The sequence below is a fragment of the Phalacrocorax carbo genome, chromosome 21, assembly GCF_963921805.1.
Source record: "Phalacrocorax carbo chromosome 21, bPhaCar2.1, whole genome shotgun sequence".
In the NCBI taxonomy this organism is placed as follows: domain Eukaryota; kingdom Metazoa; phylum Chordata; class Aves; order Suliformes; family Phalacrocoracidae; genus Phalacrocorax; species Phalacrocorax carbo.
Window position 1 is genome coordinate 764,899 of NC_087533.1, and position 18,704 is coordinate 783,602.

General features: G+C 56.4%; 2 protein-coding genes and 1 long non-coding RNA gene across 5 annotated transcripts; 2 read left to right on the plus strand and 1 right to left on the minus strand.

Moving 5' to 3' along the window:
- The first annotated feature begins 238 nt into the window (after positions 1-238).
- On the plus strand, positions 239-2,759 carry TMEM218 (transmembrane protein 218). Its single transcript, XM_064470860.1, has 3 exons — positions 239-391; positions 460-562; positions 2,215-2,759. Exons 1-3 carry the CDS (start codon positions 282-284, stop codon positions 2,347-2,349), a joined length of 348 nt encoding a protein of 115 aa, XP_064326930.1. The 5' UTR covers positions 239-281; the 3' UTR covers positions 2,350-2,759.
- Positions 2,760-3,625: 866 nt separating this feature from the next.
- On the plus strand, positions 3,626-7,309 carry LOC135316666 (uncharacterized). Its single transcript, XR_010375902.1, has 3 exons — positions 3,626-3,738; positions 6,161-6,289; positions 7,053-7,309. It is a non-coding gene; the product is annotated as an uncharacterized LOC135316666 (long non-coding RNA).
- Positions 7,310-8,136: 827 nt separating this feature from the next.
- SLC37A2 (solute carrier family 37 member 2) lies at positions 8,137-18,538 on the minus strand. Of its 3 annotated transcripts, XM_064470755.1 has the most exons (20): positions 18,398-18,537; positions 15,772-15,853; positions 15,598-15,685; positions 15,150-15,228; positions 14,803-14,938; positions 14,282-14,358; positions 14,020-14,186; positions 13,566-13,603; positions 13,156-13,338; positions 12,910-13,000; positions 12,769-12,831; positions 12,177-12,262; positions 11,247-11,295; positions 10,893-10,966; positions 10,336-10,414; positions 10,118-10,215; positions 9,748-9,812; positions 9,435-9,483; positions 8,862-8,894; positions 8,137-8,394 (listed from the first exon to the last, which is right to left on the minus strand). In XM_064470755.1, the coding sequence occupies exons 1-18, from the start codon at positions 18,454-18,456 to the stop codon at positions 9,441-9,443; spliced, it is 1,557 nt and encodes a 518-aa protein (XP_064326825.1). In that variant the 5' UTR covers positions 18,457-18,537; the 3' UTR covers positions 8,137-8,394; positions 8,862-8,894; positions 9,435-9,440. The 3 variants fall into 3 exon arrangements, with proteins under 3 accessions (XP_064326825.1, XP_064326826.1, XP_064326823.1); XM_064470756.1 differs by lacking the exons at positions 8,862-8,894; positions 9,435-9,483 and having other exon boundaries at positions 18,398-18,535; XM_064470753.1 differs by lacking the exons at positions 8,137-8,394; positions 8,862-8,894; positions 9,435-9,483 and having other exon boundaries at positions 9,490-9,812; positions 18,398-18,538.
- Between the last annotated feature and the right edge of the window lie 166 nt (positions 18,539-18,704).

Sequence of the window (18,704 nt, forward strand, 5' to 3'; positions counted from 1 at the left end):
CTGCGGCGGGGTGGGCGCGGGCTGGCTCGCGCCTACGGGCGGTGGCACAACCCACGCACCGAGCAACGCGGGCTTACTTCAGCACCGATCAGTCGGCGCCGGCGCGCGCAGCCCAGTCACACGCCTCCGCCTATCGCGGCGCAGGAAAAGCCACGATCCCGCCCCCGCAATCCGCTCCTCAGCCAATAGAAAACGTCAGGCGAGAGCCGGGCGACACTGATTGGCTTGTCCGTTGCGGCGCGGCGCGGTTGCTAGGGGGAAGCGGCAAGCGGCGGAGTGGCATGGCGGGCATGGTGCTGGGTGTGGGGCCGGGTGTACTGGTGCTGCAGCTGCTCTGGGGCCTGGCGCTGTTGCTCTGCCTGGCGCTCTCCCGTGCAGCCGGCCGGGCTCGGTGAGCAGCGGGGAAGGGCGAGGGGGGTGGGATCAGAACGGGCCCGGTGCTGAGGCCTCTCCCTACAGGTTCGCCGTGGTGCTGGTGACGCTGGGAACCGCCATCCTCAGCGCCGCGCTGCTGCTCTTTCCCCGGGAGGAGGAGCGCCCGGCCGCAGCAGCCGCCGATGAGGTGAGCCCCCGCCACGGCCCGCGTGGCCGAGCGGGACCGGGGGCGGCGGACTGTTACCTGAGGGGAGTCCCCAGGAGTCGCCCGGATACCCCGGGGATGGGCCTTTACTTCATGGAAGGCTCCAAACTGCTGCCCCGAGGCCCCGGGGATGGGCCTTTACCTCAGGCTGGAGTCCAGGAACAGGTTTTTACCTCAGGGGAGGCCCCAGCAGGTGCCTTCAGGCCCTGGAGATGAGCTTTTACCTCAGGGACGAGACTCACGGCAACCCCGAAGCCTTGTGGATAGGCCTTTTACCTTAGGATGTGGTCCTGGGATGGGCCTTTACCTCAGGCTGGAGTCCAGGAACAGGTTTTTACCTCAGGGGAGGCCCCAGCAAGTGCCCTTAGGCCCTGGGGACGGGCCATTTACCTTAGGATGTGGCCCAGGAGTGGGCCTTTACCTCAGGGAAGGCTCCAAGTGCTGCCGTGAGGCTTGGTCCGGGCTCTCTGTGCTCCCGCCTGCCTCCGTCTTCCAACACACCTTGGAGCGCACTGGTAGCCACGTGACAGGTAGATTTGATAACTTTGCTTCTAATTCTGCAGCCTTCCACTTTCCCCCAGCTCTGTTTTCTGTTTTAAAGCGCAGTTAACTGCATTGGGCCGCATCAGGCTGCCTGCACGACCGCTGCCTGAGCTGCCATCTTGAGCTTTCCCAGAGCTCTTTGGGCTGCGAATACACAGTTTTGTGGCGTTTTAGGTGCTGTTTCCTCTGTTCTATTATTAATGCACATCAATTATTGCTCTTCTAGATCTTGATCTGTGTAAGTCGCTACTAAAGATCCTTGTAAGTTTTTTTTGCTTTTCTCTGCCTTGTGTGGGACCCGCTTGTGTAAAGGTTGGAAGCGAGATGAAGGGCAGCCGAGCGCATGTTGGTGCCCGGGAGGCCAACAGAAATGGAAAGCTTTTTTTTTTTTTTTTGGATCTTCAGTTGGACTGGACCTGCCCTGACTATCAATAATACATGACCTGGGCTTTCTGCACCGAAACTCTGCTAATTGGCTAATTAAAAAGTGAAACATGCAGAAGGAGCCAAGGCATCGCTCACAAGAGACTCTTTCTGCAGCAACACCAAGGCTGAGCATGTGCTAATGCGTTTTAGAAAACTGAGCAGGGGGTGAGCGAAGCTCTGGGGTAGTCTCAGGAGCCAAGAGGATGATTTTGTAACCGGCCTTCTTGCATTTGGCTTCTCATTGTGTCTTTTTAATCTTCACACACACACACACACACCCGTTTCCCTTCTAAAAGGGAAGACCTGCGCACAGTTCCTTGCAGCGCTGGGAGGTTTGTGGCCGGGGAGAGCTGCTGCAGGTTTTGACTTGTGTTTCTTCCCAGTGCTCAGTACCGTGCTGCTTTTTCCTCCATGCTAGCTTTCCCAAAAGCAGCTTTTTTTCAGAGGAAAGGGATTCTTTTTTTCAATCATTTGTCGCACACCCCGCCTGCCGTGTCAGGGATGGAAAACGAGGGGAGAAATCTGGGGGAACCCCAAAGGTTTTACTCCCCCTGGGTGATCTTTGTGGACAGTCTTCTTTTCCAGGCCATGGCGTGCTCCCTCCCAGAGCAGACCGAGGCTGTAAAATGTGTTGTGGTCTGTGGTTTTTTCCCCACTCTCTGCAGATCGTGGACACCTTCTTTATCGGCCGTTTCGTCCTCCTGGCTGCAATGAGTCTGGTTGCACTTGGGTGCCTGTTCCTACTCCTGATTTACCACCTCATGGAGCCAACATATGCCAAACCACTCCACAGCAGCTAGCAGTGGCCAGAGGCAGCAATCCCATGGAGAGCAAATCCAGTTTTCATGGCACTAAACCAGGAAGGGAGACCAGGAGACTGTTCTGGACGTGAATATGCCAAGTTTTTCCAGACTCGGAAAGAGCCAGCGGAGCAAGTGAAGCACATCGCTTGCACCCAGCACTGCATCTTCCATCTTCAAAAGTGAAGTTTGGGCTGAGCATGAGCACCTTCCTCTCCAGGGACTCTGCAGACTGCAAAGGTGCTTTAAACTCTCTCTTCTCTTTTCCAGGAGAGTTGAAACCCATGCACTTTATGCTACACTTGATTTAATTAATTGAACTGAGCCGGGATGGTTTGTTATCGTTATCCACAAGAGATGGTTTGTTATTGTTCCTTTTCCACCTTAGTTTAATAAAACTCTCTCAGAAACCCCTGACTCGGTCTTTATTTATTCTCCAGGAACATCACTTCTGCCACCCTCTGGTGACAGTGTCTTTGCAAACCGCCTTTTCCCGTGGCAGTGGTGGGGTTTTTTGGAAATTTGGTGTGTGGCTGTGGGTCACGGTCCCTTTGGCCTCCCTTCACTCATCTTTTGTCTCTGTAATGGGCACTGTTCGGCCTTCCTGCAGCTTTCCCAGGAACGAGCTGAATGATCTGGCTGGGGGATTTGAAACGGGGGAGTAACCCATGTTCCCTGACATCTCCCCTCCGCGAGGATGCAGGGGAAAGCCAGGGCTTGCCTCCCTGCGCCAAACAATCCTGCCAGCCCACAAAAAACCCTCCTGGTTTTCAAGGACCATGCTGATACCCGAGTGTTTCCCACGTGCATTGGGACCCAGGCTGGCATCCTGGGGTGGGCAGCCGAAGGATTTTACAGAATACAAAACGCTGCTCACACTAGTGCAGACCACTGGCCGAAGCCAGTAGTTGACTCCGATACCGTTCCCCTTGAGGGGGGAAAAAAACCCACTTTTTCTGTTTTTTCAGCAGCAGTGATGGGGTCAAATCCCCTTTATCTCCCTATTTTTTCATGGAAACAGAGGGGAATAGCCCCACTGGAACAGAGTGGGGAGGCTGGGCCAAGCTGTCAGCTGGCAGACACCTCCGTGTCCTGCCCATGCCGCAAATCCACCTGTTGATAGCAGCGGCTCGTGCAGGCCGGGTGTCTGACCTGACTAGTGATAATTCCCGCTTTGCCCTGTCTCAGCCGTCCCTTGGTAGTGATGTTTTTTGGGTTTTTTTTTTTTCCTTGCATGAAATCTCACAAGGCTCTTAACTTAATTGCAGGAGAAAAGCCTTCCAGTGGCATGGAGCATTGTGTGACCATTTTGGAGCAGGGAAGGAGCCTTTATCATCCATTCTGTGCCACGAGAGGCTCCCACAGGTGCCCCCGCGGTAGCTGGGTGAGGTGAGTTACACTGCAGCTCGCGTTTTGCAGCCCGGGAGGGATGAAGCTGCTCAGCCTTTCACGGTTGAGAGGGCTGCAAGTATTGCTGTGAGTTTAAAGCTGAGCGCAAGGCAGCACCACAGCCCTGAGCTGTGTCAGGGGCAATACAGCCAAAAACCCAAGGGCAACAAACACAGCTCTTGTACAGGGTTGGGTTTTTTCCCCATTTTAGAGGTTTTTTTTTTTCCTTTTTTTCATTATGAACTGAATATGGTGAGCAGTAAATAAAAGAACCGGCTGGCTTCTTCCAGCCCTGTCCTGCCAGCTGTCAGTCACAAACTGTCTCTAGCAGGACATGAAAGATTAATAAGGCAGAGCTAGCGGGCTCGGAGACCATGCTTCCCCTGCAGAAAATGCCCCAGCACCCTGGAGCCCTAACTCAGTCAGCTAAAAATGTGTAAGGACATTCCAAAAACAGGCAGAGGAGTGTGAACGCTCAGTCCCTTCCTATCCTGAAGGCTGCATCCAAGGGATTCGAACTATCGTGTTAAGGAACACACCAAACGTTTATGCAACACAAGTGCGTCAGGTCTCTTGGTGATTTTGAAGTTACGCCTGAAACAAAATTCATATTTAATTCATCATCTTAATAACATTTATGAACACGAAGCTTGTCTTGCAGCTCGCCTCGGATCTGCACCTGCCGTGGCTTTATTCCCCGTGCTCGTGTGAGAGCAGCGGGCTGATTTGGAGAGGCTCGGCGAGGCTGTGGTGGCAAACCGCGCCAGCTGGAGACAGCAGTGTTTTGCCAGGCTTTGAGTCTGGCTAATGGGGAAACCACAGCAAAAGCAGCTGGGGCACTAAATAAACTAACCCTAAAAGCAGAAACGTGAAGCTTCTTCCAGTTTCACACCATAAATAAACCCAGGATACTCACTTCTTCCATCCCCGTAATCCATTTGTAACTAAAATCAGTCAAAAGGCTCATCATGCCGGGGGTGTTTTGGGGGGTGCGGACAGCCACGCTGCAGGAGGGAGGCAGTGGCTCTTGCACGCAGAGGCCATTTCAGCACTTCCCCAAAAATCCTGCTAATTGGGGAAAGAACCCCATGTGCTCTCACCCCCCGCAGGGCATTTCGAGCTCTGTCCTCATCATTTGCCGCCCTTGGCAGTGGGGAACAACCGGCTGGACGAACTCAACCCGGGCTCTCTCTGTGTATTTATTTATTCTGGGCTATTCTGCTCTTCCCTGCGCAGGGGCTTTCCAGACAGTTCCTGTTTATTTTTGGGAAAGGAAAGACCGCATCAAGGAATTGGTATGAGCTGGAGCTGCTTCCCAGCCAGCCTCGGATAATGATTTTTTTTGCTGCTGTCCCCAACCCAACCCTTCAGCTCCTGGGGGATGACCTCTCGCTAGCACATCCGTACACTGATAATTTTGGGGAGGTTTGGGGTGGTTTTTTTTGCAATTCATGTGTAGCAGGAGGCTGGGTTTGGCTTAAGTCCCGACCTCTCCATCGCTGGCGAAGGTGGTGGGAGCTCAGGAGATGTTATAGCCAAGAAGTCCTGCTCCAGTCCAGCTTCTCCCAAAACTGTGAGCAAATGATCCCAGTTTTCCTCTTGCAGGGTGGGAGCATCGGGCACTCCATGTGCCAAGGAGCCAGCCCCGTGCAGGTGAAAAATCCCATTAAATCCCAGCGAGAGAAAGCTGCCGTGCCAAAAGGGACATTTGCACAAGATACTGCGCGCACCAGGAAGAGTGTGGCCAAACTGCTTTCAGCTCGGGTGGGAAAGCAGCCCTTTTCCCCACTAAATTCCCTGCCTGGCTCATTAGAAATGAGGAGGGATGCCCCTGCGCCGGGATGCCGGTATCCCGCTCCTCACGGGCTCACACGACCCAAGGGCAGCGGCTCCCTCCTGCCAGAGGCTGGGTGGTGAGCAGGTACCGGGGCGGGGATGGAGGGCGAGCAAGCGTCTGCAGGAGAAACTCCTCTCCTTGATTTAAGGTCCTTGAATGACGGCAATTCCTCACGCCTTGTGCTGCGCTCTGCCGGCACTTAATTACCCTCACTGGTAAAAGCTGGCCTCTTATTTCCACCTTGACTTTGCTGACTTCAGCTTCCCTGCTGTTGAATCCCGCTTTGCCTTTGGCTGCTAATTAAAAAGCCCTTCAGCGTTCGCCGGCTGCTCCTTGCATAGGTAATTACGGACCGTGCCCCAGCCACCTCTTCACCTTCACGGCAGCCCGACAGCGTTCCTCCAAAACACGCGCAACCCCTTCCCGGGCTACCTCCCAGCAAAGTTCAGCCCAAACAGTGTTGCTGCGGTGACACCTATAGAAAATCACCTATAGAAAAACACCCAGGCTCTGCATTAACCAAACGGGCTCCTAACGAGCTCATTCCAGGCACAATGGTTATTGGCTTTTTCCCCCCATCCGCAGGACAGCAGCAGGAGCGCGTTTGTGTTCTGGCTTGTGCAGCCCCCACGTCACGATGCTGCGCGGAAGGGGCTCGTGGCGGGGGACGGAAAAGCAGTGGCCCCTTCTCCGGCGGAGGAGGAACGAGAGGAGGTGAGTTGCAGACTTATCCTGGAGGAGCTCAGCTCGATTTAAACAGTTCTTGGCTGCGGCAAACCCAAGGGATTCCCCGCTGCCTTCCTGCCTACCCCTCAATCTCTGAAATCTCAGGAGATCTGGGGTTTTCTTTGGCATTTGGCCCCCCCCTTTTTTTTTTTTTTTTAGAGTTTAAAACCACTGTGGGCTGTCTGCCCTTTCTCCCTGCTCCCGGCAGCACAGCCAAAGCTGCTCAGACTTTCCAAACATGAGCGGGACGTGGCCCAGGCCTAAATTTGTCCCGGAAAAACTACAAGCAGCTGAAAGAACAGGCTGGAGGTGGTGGAGGGGAAAAAAAAAACAAAAGAAGAAAGAGGAAAAAAGCCCCAGCTTGCTTTTGCAGTAAACCCCCACGTGTGTCAGGGCTTGCTGGGTTTTATGTATGAAAATGTATTTCAACCCCCCCCATCCTCCTCTATGAGGTGGATGGTGATTAAGCAAAGCGACAGCTCGGTCACACATGCACCGAAATAACCGTTCTCAGGCCGGTGCGTGGTAAAGATTGACCATTGTGCCATCGGAGGCCCCATTTGCTGGGAGCCACACAGCCTGGGGATGCCACGGTGTCAGCAGTTCGCTTCTGCTGAGGACAGATCCCCTCGTGACGCCTGTGGCTCCATCAGGGTTTGCCTCAGGGTGGGGTTATTTCCCTGGGAAAAAGGGCGATTGGGGATGTTGCTTTTCTCTGCCTGCCCCATCATTTCTCCTTCTTCCCCCCCAGGGATCCACAGGCAACCAGCCAGTTTTCAAGGCCCCATCAGGCATCTCCACTTGCTCCCGGGGGTCGGCAAGGAGAGGACTGAAGGTCATCGCCAACTTGAACATGCGGCTGCCGCTCTCCGAGTTGCCCCCGTGCCACTCTGTCTGGGTTTACAGGGAGCTGATCCAAATGGCCAGCAGGTTTTCTTGGGGTTTTTTTGCCTTTTTTTTTTCCCTGCACTGATGAAATCAGCACTTAATAAAATCACATCAGGCCCAGATGTTTTCTCCTTGGGTTAAGATCCAAAGAAGTGAAGTCAATTAGAGTTCAGATTTATACCGGGCATAAACACAGCCCCTGGCAGTGCTCTCCCCTGGGCGAAGAGCCGGAGCCTGCCCAGGCGCAATCCCTCAACGGTGAGCGGGCTGGGAACCCCCCTCCACGGCTCGCAAACATCCCGTGTGCCCCGGGGTGCTCATCAAAGTCGGCCCCCCCCCCAAGTGCACAGCTGGCCCCCACCTTAATCAAGTAACACTGGCAGAGCCTCCCAGACTCGCCTCTGCCCAGGGGAGCCATGTGGCCAGCGGCACCCGTTTAACCTCCCCAGGGGTCTCCCGGGCACCTGTCACATGGCTACTCCTAATTATGAGGTGTCTAACAAAGACCATCGGCCACCCACGCTGGACTGCGAGTGGCCATGGTATGCGAGCAGCTGTCTGCTGTGGCACGGGGGGCCGATGCATGGCTACGGGTCCTTCTTTTGGGGCTAAATGGTACGAATTAGGAATCTTAATCAGGAAAAATGCTGGTTTGTGTTGGTTGGTTTGGGTTTTTTTTTTTGCAGTGGGATGAGACAGGGAGCAAAACCAGCTTAATTAGGGCTCAGTGAAAAGCCCAGGGATGTTCTCTATGTAGAATGAGCGGTGGTTTGTCGGTGAGACAGTGCCATAAGGGATCTGGTGCAGTCTTCCTAGCCTGATATCCTGAAATACCAAATGCAGGCTGCACGTGGAAAAAATAAAAAGCAAGAAGAGGGGCATGATCATCGCCCAAGTTCCTGCAGAGCTGGCCGAGCGTCACCAGGAAATGGCACAGAGTGGCAACACAGGTTTTGCACATTTTTATTAAGAAAATGGCTGACGGTGAAGAATCGGCCCAGAAAACCAGTCAGCCGGGCCCTCAGCCTGCTCCTTGCCACTGCCTCCCTCCGAAGCAAACCCACTGTGGCGGAACAAGCCCATGGGGCCATGCCTGAGGCTGTGCCTCGGCTCTGCCGAGACGAATGTGCTCCCGGTGTGCCCTGGCCTCTTTCTTCCCTCCAGGCCTCTCGGCTCACGGAGGGGCACGTCAAAACTCCTTAAACCTGCAGGGAGAGAAGCAAGCAGCTGAGCGTGGTGGACGCCCTTCGGCAGGTGTTGGGACTGATGACGGGTGCTGCCAGAGAGACGGGAAGAGGAAATGGCTCTGCCGGGAAACCGCAGCCCCATCTGCAGTGCAAGCCTGGAGGAGAAGCAGGCGCAAGAAAGATCTGGCCACCATTTTGTCTCCAGCCAAAGCTGAAATGTTTCCCCCCCAAAAAAAAACCCCTCAGCATTCGTGCCTCCTCTCCACAAGCTGCTCCGGAGACAACACACTCCCCAAAGGCGTTGCAGGATTTCCACAAAGTGAGTCAGCTGCTTTCCCCAGCACAAACCAGCCGGGTTTTGGCACAAATGGGGATGGTGCTGAGCCAGCCAGGACAGTCCTTGCCCCAGCCAGCCCCGGCACAGGAGAGTGGAGACTGACAGCCCTCCACCGGCGGCCAGAGAAGGAGATTTGGGCTGCACTTACCGCAGCACAAGGCCCAGGCTATTGGTATTTCACCTGCAAACACAAGACATAAAGGACCAAACATTCACGGGGGAGCCGGGGTCTGGCACCCCCAACTAACGGGACTGGCCGCTGCCCCTTCCCTCTCGGTGCTTGTGGCAGGGCTTCGGTGGCAATCGGAGATGGGCCAGTGCTGATTTAGAGATTATTTACACCCTTGCTGCAGTGATTTGGCTGCAGATTTGATTAGCAAGCCCGCATTCTGTGTAATCAAGCTCATTAGCATGGGTGGGTGAGTCAGCCTATAAATTCAGCTGTTTCAGGTGCATTAATCAATGTTTTACTAATTGAGCATCTGGGCTAAGGTCTCATAAGTCAGCTGGAGACAAGGACATGCTGCCCACCCGCCTGTCCATGCTCTCTCTTCCCCGGCCATCATGATTTGATCCTTTGATTCCCAAGTCTTCATCCCAGCCCTTAAATTATCAGTAGAGCGGCTGTTTCTAGGCTGAGCCTGCCAAGCAAAACTCAAAATCAGGGTGAATCAGGCTTGTGTTTGCATTTAATCCTCAGGGCTCAAGCAGGGATACTCACACTGAGCTACTTCCCATCCAGCACTGACTCTGTTAGCTGCACGCTAGAGCTACAAAGACACAAGGACGTCGTGTTTAGCACTGAGAGAGTTTTGTAAGGTGCGGATGGCTAAAATCCCCCAGGTGGTGCCCTGGCTTGAGGTGGAAATGTCTCTCTGTGCCCTTGGGAGCGAGGCGTCGGGCAGGCGGCCTCACGAAGCCTGACGTGATGCAGCAGTGACAGCAAGGGATAGCAAACATCTTTCCAGAGCAGCACCGATGCCGTGTTTGGGCATCGCGGGACCGGAGGCTGCCCCGGGGCAGTATGTACGTACCCTCTCTTCCTCGCTATGCAGCCATACCACCCACGGACCTCTTTGACCACCACACGGGCGAGGAGCTGCAAGAGGAAAGGTGGAAGATGGCAGCGGGGCTGATGGCTCTGCAGCCTTCAGCCTCGGCGCGAGTGTTTCCATTGCTGGGAGGAAAATTTTAAGGCTCTTCCTAGGAAAGATGGCATGAACTAAAACCACGTGGGGAGGAGGTCGTCGGGAAAAGCCAAGTGGATGAAGGCAAAGGTCCAGGAGTCAATACAGGGCTTTGCAGTTGTCTCCGGAGGATCATCCCTGCCCTCCACAGGTGAGCTAAAAGGGAGCCCTGGAATATCCAGGGTAGCAAAACACCTCCTGCCGGGGCAGGACCTACCAGGCAAGCCAAGACGTCAGCTGCTATCAACATGTAGAAGACGTTATTCCAGCCAGTGGGGGAGATGAGCCCTGCGAGCAGCGGCCCTAGTGCAGCACCTGCAAGGATGTATGAGGCACGTTAGGAGACGCCCTGTGCACAGGGGAGGGGAGGTCAGGACCTCGCGGCGCCACAGCACCAGGGGAGATCGGAGCTTGGCATCTCCCAGCTGTACAGACCTATGGATCCTGTGCCATCAATGATGGCCGTGACAGTAGAGAGGGCTTTGGCGTTTCCTTTGAGAGACTCGTGGGTTCCCTGTAGGGACGGAGGAGCAAAACATAAGGAGGAAAGGCAGCTTCGGGGTCTGCAGCTGGCACGTCCGAGCGTGAGGGTGCTTACACCCCCAGCAGGAATTTCCATGCATCAGACCTCGCCGTGGATGGGAAGACTGAACTCGGACGCTGCCTGCAGCCAAGCCACAGCAAAAACCAGGATCACCGACAGCGGGCAGCAAGCCTTGGTGAGTTCCCTGCAAATTTTTCCACTCTGGGCTTAGAGGGAGATGCAGCGGGGCTGAATGAGTGATGTGGCCAAGGTGAAAAAGCAATAGGAAAAAAAGCCGCGTTTAAGGGAGTGTGCCGACCACAGCACGAGGTGTGACAGCCCTGCCCTCCTCCGCCTGGCTTCAGAGGCATTGGAAAGTAAAAAGCCCAGCAAACAACCCTCTGGGAACGAGGGAGCAGCCTTTGGGTGTGCGAGGGCAGCGAGGCGAGGTCTGAGGCACACCTCTTACCAAATCTGCAGAAACCGCTGTTGTGATGAGAGCATAGGGCCCGTTAACCAAAGCGCCGCAGATGATCAGCATCACTACGAGGAAAGAGACAGCCATGGAGGTATGTGGGAAAGCATGAAATCTTTAAGGACGTTGGGTCCATCGTCCCTGGCCTGCGTGTGGGCATCGCTGTCCCGTGCGTCGGTCTCTGGTTTCCCACAGAGATCCCACCCCACGGGCAGTGAACGCTTATCCAGCATTCCGTCCCCCAGATCCCAGCCTGGGAGCCCTGATCAAGAGGAGAAATAAAGTATCCGCAGCATCTCCCCTTGCCCCTTCGGTGATGGGGGCTGGCTGTGCCAAGGAGCTCCTTACCTATTGATGTGCCGATGCCTTTCTGGCCGACATGGTTATACAGGAACAGCTGGAAAAGAGACACGAGATGAACCAGTTATGGCTATTCCAGCTGTTTTCCTTGCAGGAGCACCCCGAGGACAGGACGGAGAAGGTGGGGACCTGAATTATCGCTGGTGCCAAGCTTCGCAGACCCCGCCCTCTACGCAGCCTTTGAGGAGGAAAGCACCAGCCGTGGAGCCAAGCACACCCTTGGCTCCACGTCCCGCTGTCTGCCTGCCAGATGAAATACCTGGCAGCTGGCAAACAGAGGTGCTGCTGCGATTTATGGCTTGGCGAGGCTTGCACGCCTCCCCGCCGGCTGAAGCCAGACGGTAATTTGCCCTGCTGGTGCTATCAAGGGACGCGGACGTGATGCGGCCTCTCCGCTTCTCAGCATGCGCCAGCTTCTTTGGAGGGGAGAGGCTTGCGACCCAGAGCCAGCCAGGCTTGGATTACAGCTAATTAGCTGCGTTTTTGTGGCAGCAAAGCCAAATGAGCTTTGTGCAGGTGCTTGGGAAGGATGTCCCAGCCAAGCACTGGCGGAGCATGAGGCCGTCGGCACAGGGGCTTTCGGGATGCAAAGCAAAAGGATGAAAGCTGGACTGGCTCAGTGGAATCCCCAAGGCTTTAAGACAGAATGGGGTTATGGAAGGAGGGAGGAAAAAACTACCCCTAAAGGTTTTTTTTTTAAACTGTCAAGGGCTATGTGATTCCCTCCCAGCCCCCAGATCTGGACATCCACCCCGGGAACGTATGGGCGCGTGGATCAATCCCAGCTCCTGTCTCAGCCGAGCGCATGACCAGCTCATCCTGGGTGCTTGGGAAGAGGAAGACAGCCGTGACTCAAAGGAGCCGGAGGAGAGGAAACCCTTGTGACCAGGCTTTTTTTCCCCCCGTGTGATGACGCACCATGGGAGCAGCAACAACCAGCATCGCGCAGCACGTGGTGGCTCTGCCACCAGTGTAGTCAGAGATGAGGCCGGCAAAGATCCCCCCTGCGAGAAGGAATCGCGGGTATCGGTCACACTGCCCCAGCAGCAAAGCTTCACCCTGGCTTAACCCAGAATCCAACTGGATGATGCTCTTTCACCCCCATCTTTTCAGCAAGATGCCCACAAGGTTAAATACAGTAATATCAAAGTGAAGAGCTTTGATTTATCCACACCATGCTCTCCCTGCGGATGGTTTCCCTACACCTGTACGTAGCTCTGGTCTCTTCCACACTTGCAAAACACATTATTTATCTATGAAAAAGGAGAGCTTGAGCAAGCGAGACCCAAGGAAATGTGTTGCGCTGGTCGCCTGGTTGCTGAAATAAAAGCGAGGGTTGTTTGCTGCCTGCTGAGTGCTACGGATGCTGAAAAAACCTCGCTACGGTGCTCCAGGGAAAGAGATGGTGTGGAGCAAAGAAAGCGCTCCTGTGGAGGGGACTTTCCATCAAGGCCAGGATTGCCCCCAGATTGTCCCCGATCTGCCCCCTCCACCCAGGTATGCAACAAACCTAAAATGCCCCCGACATCAAAGAGGGTCGACAGGTCCCCGGCTTCCTTGGCACCGAAGTGAGCTGTGAGGGAGAGGGGAGGGATGAGGAGGCGCTCCCCTCGCCAGGCTTGCTCCCACCTCACCATCCCCAAAAACTCACCAACGTTCACGATATAGAGGGGCAGCCAGTAGAGAAAGGTGTAGCTCACCAGCTTGGCAAAAAGCAGGCAAAGGGAGAACTCCACCACGCCCTGGGAGGAGAGGAGGAGACGTCAGAGGAGGCTCATTCTCCCAGCCTCCTCTGGATGGTGGTTTTTCTCCCCAGTTTTCTGCCCTGTGGGCGCCCCATTGGTGGGGTGAGCTTTGCTCTTTCCTCCATCCATGCAAGGGACATCCTGACACTCACGGGTATCCGGAGGGCCCCGAGGAAGCTGATGGCTTCGGGCTCCTCGGCTGGCTCCTTGGGGCTGTTGGAGTGATCTGCGCTGCTCTGGCCTGAGATGCTGAGCGGCCCCTCATTGGGGGTGATTGCTTCAGGATCCTTCTCGTTGGAGGTCACCCCTCCAGCGTCCTCCTCGTCAGAGGCCATCTAAGAGCAAGCCAAAGATAGGAGACGTGGCTGTCATTGCTGGAAGGGGACCGAAACATTGGGTTTGCTGCCGGGATGCGACCCACACCGGAACAGCAACGAGCATCCTCTGCTAACTGAACATCACTCTAATTTCTGACGTTATGACCTGACGTCCCGGTTGTTTCGCTGTAAACTGAGTGACCAACCAGCCCAGGAAAAGCCCGTTGGGAACTGATGCGACTCACGTGATGCAGAGGTGGACTGCAGCCAACGTCCTCAGGGTCTGCAGGGAGAAACAAGATTCTGTGAGAGCCTGGATCAGCCCTGCTCCACCTGCTCTCCCTGCAGCATCTCACGCCACAGGGGAGAAATGTGGGGCTGGGAACACCCCGGTGCTGGGCTGCATCTCTGGGTACCCACTTCCCAGCAGCGAAACACCCCGGAAAAACCCCAAAGGGCTTCCCAAATGTTTCCTAGAAAAACAGGCTTGGAGGGACGAGCGGCACAGGGGCTGAGCCTGCCTGGGTGACCCCAAAGCATCACTGTGGTGCTTGGGTCCACGTCCCTGCTTGCTACAAGCTAGGAATAAGGATTTGGGGTTGCCAAAAATGCTTGGAAACAGGTAAGGAAAAAAACTGTGGTCCCGCTGGTCTTGGCATTACGGCAGGCATCTGCTGCAGCCCGGATCATGCCACTCACACTCCACGAGGAAGAAGAAGCAGATGATGCCCATGGCGCCGATGATGATGCCAGGCACGATGAAGGACAGGCCCCAGGCGGAGGAAACCCAGACACCGGCGATAAGCGACCCTAAGATGTTGCCGACGGAGGTGTGCGAGTTCCAGATACCCATGATCAAACCTCTCCTGGTGGGGACAGAGCCGGGGTCAGCATTGCTGGGGCGGCTGCCAAGGCCAACAGGGACCAGGACCAGCATGGGAGAGGCCGGAGAAACACTCACTTTCCCTTCCCGAACCAGTTCCCGACGCACGCCACGACCGAGGGCCAGCCGGTTGTCTGCACCAGCCCGTTGCAGACCTGGCAAGAGATGGGCAGCGTCATGCGGCAGCGTCGGCACCCAGCAAGCGCCGGTTCAATCCCTGGAGTGCAGCCCCTGTGCTATTTTGGGTAGCCGGGCTCGAAAATTGTCACCCCCACCCCAAAGCTGTCAAGAAAACACTCAGTTTGGGGTATTTTTTGTCTGCTGGGGCAATCCCAGTGCTGCTTGCATTGTTCCCATGGCTAAAGTGGGAGTGGCTGGTGTTGCCAAATGGGCTGCCCGCCCTGCTCGGCAAGACGGGCATGCCCAGTGGTTTTGGCACCCACGCCACACGCGACCAAGTTTTGCGGGGAGTGGAAATGCCCGGTGTTCTGCCACTCAGAAACTGGGCCACCCCCATCCCCAACAGTCACTGGAAAACCAGGATGGGGCCGCCGCGGCGGTAAAATCCAGAGCCTGGGCATCCTCCAGCACGGACATACCTGCATGATGATGAAGTACCAGAGGACGTGGATGTCCCAGAAGTAGCCGAGGCCAAAGAGTGCGGTGAAGAGCCCGCTTACCACCATCCCCCCTGACAGGTAATAGCGCAGGGGGAGACGCTCCCCAAAAATGCCGCTGCAGAGAGAGGGAAGAGCGTGGACAGGAGCTGTCATGGGTGAGGCCACCCATGGGTGTTATTGCACCGAGCTGGTGCCCAAATCCCGAGCAGATCCCAGCACCCCACTGCTTTCCCGTTAGCACAACACCATCCCGATGGAAACCAGTTTCCTGGCGGACTGGTGCAAACTGGTGCGCGGAGAAAAAGGGGTGTAAAGGACCTGGGTACCTGATAAACATCCCGATGGCATAGGCCACCAGGAAGGCATTATCCAGCGCCCCGAAAAGCTCCTTGTAGTTGTCCCCATCTGGAAAAGAAATATTAGGGCCATGTCAGACAGGTCCCCATCTTGTTTTCCCTCCCCATGGCCACTGGCTCGTCCTCGTCCCCCGTCCCCAAAACCCTCCTCCCTGGGGCGGGGTTCTCGGAGCGTGGCCAGGTGCCATCAGCATTGGGACCCGCTCCCATCCCGGCCCCGATTTCACCACCCGCTGCTGCCCTTTGGCCTGGGGGCACAGGGCAGACGCACGCTGCTTAATTACCTCCGGGTGCCTAATGAGCAGCCAACCCCCTGCCAAAACCTCCGGCCACGACCGGGCTTAGGGCATGGCGGGGAGCCCGCCTCAGCTGCCATGAGGGGAGTTTTGGGGGTGACTGGGGGGGAGCTCAGCCTTACCGAAGGGCGCCCAGCTGCACCACGTGCTGCTGTTGGAGTTGTTGTGGGGGTTTGGGCCCAAAGCTGAGCAATTGGGGTGCAGCTGGCTCTGTGGGGAGAGAGAATAGGAGAAATCGGGATGCTTGAGTACCCCCCGTGTCCCCTCTCTGTGGTTGGGGCGAGGGTGGAGCTAACCTTGACGATGCTGATGGGTTTTCGGGAGAGGTGGTAGCTGGTGTAGCAGAGGAAGGTCAGCACCAGCGTCAGCCCCCGATACCTGCGGATAAAGCGAACGGGGAGGGGTCAGGTTTGGTGGGACAAGGATGGGGATGGGGACGGGGATGGGTGGACTGTCACCATCCCAGAAGGCAAAGCCCAGCTTGGCGGGGATGGCTCGGATACCTCCAGCCTCAGCGTTAGCCGTGCTCTCCTTTCCCCCTCCCAAAATTCATGCTTTTTGGAGAAAAATATCAGGCAAGGGGGATGAGAGCCGCCACCAGGCTGGGTTGAATCCAATTCATTGCGAATTTTGGAGGCACACGTGCAGCTCTGGCACTCTTTAACCTGTGGGGTCTTAGAAATACATGGGAAGAGGGAAAATGGGGTTGTTTCTGCTTGTTTCCCCAGCAAAACAACCCCTCGGCAGCAAAGAGGGATGATTCTGCCAGATCGGTGAGCTGAACTGGCTCAGACCCCTAAAACAGCCAAGGATGCAGTTTAAAAAGATAAGCTGAGATTTGCGGGGAGCACAAATCAGTGTTTCCCCTTCCTCGAGCCACAGTCCCGGCAAACTGTGGAGTGAGCAAGCGCCTTCCTGGCATCATGGGTTGAAACAGGGCGCAAGATCGCAGCTGATTCATCGTACTCCTGGCGTTAATTAAAAACAAGCTGGAAAAAAAAAGGGGGGGGAGGAAATGCCCTGAGCAATACCCGCTCCAGTTCCTCCACCAAATAGCAACTTTTTATCCCTTTTGCTTCAATTAAATGCAGGAAAAGAGGGAGAAAACAAGATCTGCACTCAGGGACGGGGATGCTGCTCCCAGCAAAGCTGATGGATGAAGCCTGGAGAATCCCAAATAGGTTCCAGCACCCTCTAGAGCAGGGTGAGCATCTCCAAGGGGCCCCATCCCACATTGAGGTGGGGGTTGCAAAGGGTTTTATGGCAGCGCAGAGGATACGAGCGGTCGGGGTGACTGCGGCATAGAGAGGTCACGGGGTTGCTCCAACTTTGGGGGGGAAGCCTTTTTTTTTTTTTCAGTTTTAGCCTGTTCTGCTCCGCTTCGCAGTTTCACTTCTTCATGAAACTGCAGCGATTACAGACACCCTTCAAATCCAGGGCAGCACTCTCCTCCAGGGTGCTGGCTCCGCAACCGTACCACAGCTGGAAAAATTGCTGGTTTCCACCCAAAAATATAAATACACACACAACCCCCCTCAAAAAAATCCCTATGGGGCTGATCCTAGAGAAGCAGAGAGGCTGCAGAGAGGAAGGGGCAGAAAAACTTCACGTGCTGTACCCGGCTCAGCCAGACACTTGTTCTGGTCTTTTTTTTTGCCCTTCGTGTTGTGGCAGAGGAAAAAAATTACAGCTGATGGAAACACATGGGTTGTTTGGCAACAGGCTTCAAAAACAAAAGATGTAGTAAATAAAATCAACCAGGCTGTGGGCTTGTCACCTTCCCAGGAGGGAGGGAAAGGAGTAGGAGCTCTGCGCCGGCCACATCCCGCTGGATTTTGAGGACGAGGGCCTGGCACAAGTGGAGGGACAGCTGGGGGCTCGGCAGGCACCACGGCCCACCTTGGAGTCCCCCTTGCATCCCTCCTGCACTGCTCCAGGCGGGGCTCGGTGCCCCCCCATCCCCTGGGCCATACTGAAACCCCCAGGGCTCGGCGCCGGTGCTGCTCTGGATCCGCTCTCACAGTGGGGCCGGTGCCCGGGGGGATGGTGGGCCCTGGGCCAGTGACCCCGGGTGCAGGGCCAGTCCTGGGTCGGTCCCCAGGTGAGTCACACCTGGTCCAGACGGGTCGGTCCCCATCCCGGTGCCAGTCCCTATCCAGTGCTGGTCCCTCAGTCCAGAGCTGGTTCCCAGCCTTCTACCAGTCCCAGTCCCTATCCCAGTGCCGGTCCCTTGGTCCAGGGCCAGTCCCCAGCCCAGTGCCTGTCTCCTGGTCCAGTGCCAGTCCCTATCCCAGCGCCAGTCCCTTGCTTTAGGTCCACTACCCAGCCCAGTACTAGTACCAGTCCCCAGCCTGGTACGAGTCCATTGATGCAAGGCAAGTCCCTAACCCAGTGCCAGTTCCTATCCTGGCACCAGTCCCTTGGTCTAGGTCCAGTCCCCAGCCCAGTACTGGTACCAATCCCCAGCCTGGTAACAGTCCCTTGGTCCAGGGCCAGTCCCCAGCCTGGTACCAGTCCCCAGCCCAGTGCCTGTCTCCTGGTCCAGGGCTGGTCACCACTAAGGCACCAGTCCCTTAGTCTCAGTCCAGTCCCCAGCCCAGTACTGGTACCAGTCCCTTTATCCAGAGTCAGCCCCTGTCCCGATGCCAGTCCCTACCCCATTGCTGGTCCCTCCGTCCAGGGCCGGTTCCCAGCACGGTACTGGTACCATTCCCCAGCCCAGTACCAGTCCCATGGTCCAGAGCCGGTCGCCAGCCCGGCACCGGTGTCCAGGGCTGGTCCCCATCCCGGAGCCAGTCCCGTGGTCCAGAGCCGGTCCCCAGCTCGGTCCCTATTCCGGTGCCGGTCCCGGTGTCCAGCACCGGACCCCGTGGTCCCATACCCCATCCCCGCCCCGGTGAGCCCTCCCCGGCCCCCGCTCACCGGCTGTCCCGGGGCAGGGCGCGGAGCAGGCGGACGCCGGGGGCGAGCGCTGCCCTCATGGCGGGCGGCGGCGGAGCTCCGGTCCCGTCCCGTCCCGCCGCTCCTTTTCACCGCCCCGCGGGGCCGCCGCTCCCCGCCCCGGTCCCGCCCCGGCCCCGGGTGCAGCCCCGCAGAGCCCCTCGCCCGTCCCCTCCTCCTGCCCCGAGGTGCGAAACCGGAGCTTCCCCTCGGTCCCCGGATAAAACAAACAAAATCAACTTAAAATCCAGCTCGAAAGAGGAAAAAGCAAAGTTGGGCACCGGGGAGC